Below are 2,604 nucleotides of genomic sequence, written 5' to 3' on the forward strand. Positions count from 1 at the left end.
CCCCCGCCCCGCCGCGCCCCGCCGCCGCCCGGTCCCGCCGCCCCATGGCCCGGCTCTCCTCAGCGCCCCGGCCCGCAGCGCCGGCCGGAAGTGAGCGGCAGGGGAGGAGGAGAGCGTGAGCCCCGCTCGACCAGTCAGCGTCCGGGCGCCGGCGCCATCTCGGAGAAGGGCTGACGCCGCCCCGGAAGGAACCCGCGCSTGCTTCCAGGCCGCAGTAAAGATGGCGGCCAGCCGCTGCGCCCCGGGGAAGACGAACGGTGGGATGCGAGCGCGCATGCGCACGGCCGGCGAGTCCGCTGCGGCGCCCTCGTCTTAAAGGGCCAGAGGCACCTAAGGACTCTTAAAGGGCCAGAGCCAATTACTGAGTCGATGCAGTAAGGGAGTCTTCCTGGAGGAGGCCGAATAAWAGCTGCTGCAAAGGGCAGAGGGCACGGCTAGGGGCCATTTCCCCCTTCCTGCAGGGCTGTGGTGCACACATCCCTTCCCTGCCCCCCAAGCATTGCACGCACATGCACAATGCACTCACACATTGCACACCCCTGCACAATGCATACACACCTTGCACACCCCTGCACAATGCACACACACCCATGCACAATGCACACACACTGCACACACATGCACAATGCACACCCCTACACAATGCACACTCATGCACAATGCACACCCATGCACAATGCACTCACACCTTGCACACCCATGCACAATGCACACACACTGCACACACATGCACAATGCACACCCCTACACAATGCACACTCATGCACAATGCATACACACCTTGCACACCCATGCACAATGCACACTCATGTGCAATGCACACACACTGCACACTCATGCACAATGCACTCACACATTGCACACCCCTGCACAATGCACACACATGCACAATGCTAACACGCACATTGCACACCTTCACATGTACACACACACACACACACACACACACACACATATCCCTCAAAGACGGAGCCTGGCGGGGCCTTGGGCCGCCCTCCTGGGCCTGACAAGCAATTCAAACGCAGCACACCAGAGCACCTTTTCCGTTTTAATAAAAAATAAAATGTACAAAGACCAGGAAGATTTACAGCTGCTCCTTCTTAAAAAAATAAGGCTGAACATGATCAAACAAGCAGCAGGGGCAGAACCTCGGCGGGGAGGGAAGGGGGGGTGCAAAACGGGGGCCACGGGGCCGGATCCCTCCCTCCCTCCCTCCCTCGCCGGCGGCAAAGCGGGGTGGCCGGACGCCGCGGCACAATGAGTGTTTGCAAGATCCGAGGTTTTTCACCCAGGTTTGGCACCGGGGTGAGCGCCGGCGGCAAAACCGGCTTCGCCATGGTGCCCTCCTTGCTCCGTGGCCATGTCCTTGCCCCGTCCCCATGTCCTTCCCTTGTCCCCATGTCCTTGCTCCATTGCCATGTCCCCGACCCGTGGCCACGTCCTTCCCTTGCCCCCATGGCTGTGTCCTTGCCCCATCCCCATGTCCTTCCTCTGTCCCCATGTCCTTGCACCGTGACCATGTCCTTCCCTTGTCCTCCTGTCCCTGCCCCACAGCCACATCCTTTCACCAGCCCCATGTCCTTACCCTGTGGCTACATCCTTCCCTTGTCCCCACATCCTTCCCCCGTCCCAAAGTCCTTCCCCATCACCGTCTCCTTGCCCCATCCATACAACCTTGCTCCATCCCCACGTCCTTCCCTTGTCCCCATGTCCTTGCCCCATCCCCAAGTCCTTCCCCCATTCCCAAGTCCTTTCCTTGTCCCCAACTCCTTGCCCCATCCATACAACCTTGCTCCATGGCCATGTTCTTCCCTTGTCCCCATCTCCTTCCTCCATCCCCACATCCTTCCCTTGTCCCCATCTCCTTGCCCCATCCATACAACCCTTCTCCATCCCCATGTCCTTCCCCTGTCCTCTCTCCGTCCCCGCATCCTCGCTGCCTCCCCCCGCAGCCCCCGGCGGAGGGGAGCCCTCGCCCCCGCTGCCGCGGAAAGCTATTTTACATGAAACCATTTATATTAAATTAAAAAAAAAAGGAAAAGAAAAGCTTCACATTCACATCCCACCCCCTCCCGCCGGTCCCAGTCCCCGCGGTGCCGGGAAAAACCCTCCGGCCGCATCCCGGCGGCAGCGGCATTGGTGGTGGTGGTGGTGGGGGATGATCCCTCCGGGGGGGGGGGGGGAACGCGGCACCGCGGGATCCCCTACGCCGGGAGCCGTTCGTCGGCATCGCCGGCGTCGAGCTGGAGCCGGGGGGCCGGGGGATCCCCGCGGAGCGGCGCCTTTTCGGGATGCCCCGGGGCCGCTGCGCACCCCTGCACCTTCCTCCGGGCTTTGAGCTGCTCGTGGTAGGCGCCGAAAGCCACGCACGCCGCCGCCGCCAGCGTCGCCGCCAGCAGCACCGTCACGGTGACGAACTGGGGCCAGTACGAGCGGCGGTGGCCGGTGCCGGCGTCGTCCTCGGCGTCGTCCTCGGCGGCGCCCGGCGGCTCCCGCAGCAGGTACTGAGCCACGGTCCAGGTGTAGCCGTTCTCGGTGGCCTGGCAGCGGTAGGTGCCGGCGGCTCCGCGCCGCATCAGCACCAGCAGCGTGTGGTCGGGCAGC

The 2,604-nt window shown here is 63.0% G+C and overlaps 1 protein-coding gene across 1 annotated transcript in view; it reads right to left on the bottom strand.

Annotated features, from left to right (window-relative positions):
• Window positions 1-1,035: 1,035 nt before the first annotated feature.
• SEMA4A (semaphorin 4A) overlaps window positions 1,036-2,604 on the bottom strand; it is a gene marked incomplete at its 5' end in the record, with an annotated part of 8,745 nt that continues 7,176 nt past the window's right edge. The window contains one exon of the mRNA XM_026073846.1: window positions 1,036-2,601. Within this exon, the coding sequence (XP_025929631.1) occupies window positions 2,205-2,601 (397 nt within the window). The remainder of the gene's footprint in view (window positions 2,602-2,604) is intronic.

This window comes from Apteryx rowi, unplaced genomic scaffold, assembly GCF_003343035.1.
Source record: "Apteryx rowi isolate R43461 unplaced genomic scaffold, aptRow1 scaffold_379, whole genome shotgun sequence".
NCBI lineage: Eukaryota > Metazoa > Chordata > Aves > Apterygiformes > Apterygidae > Apteryx > Apteryx rowi.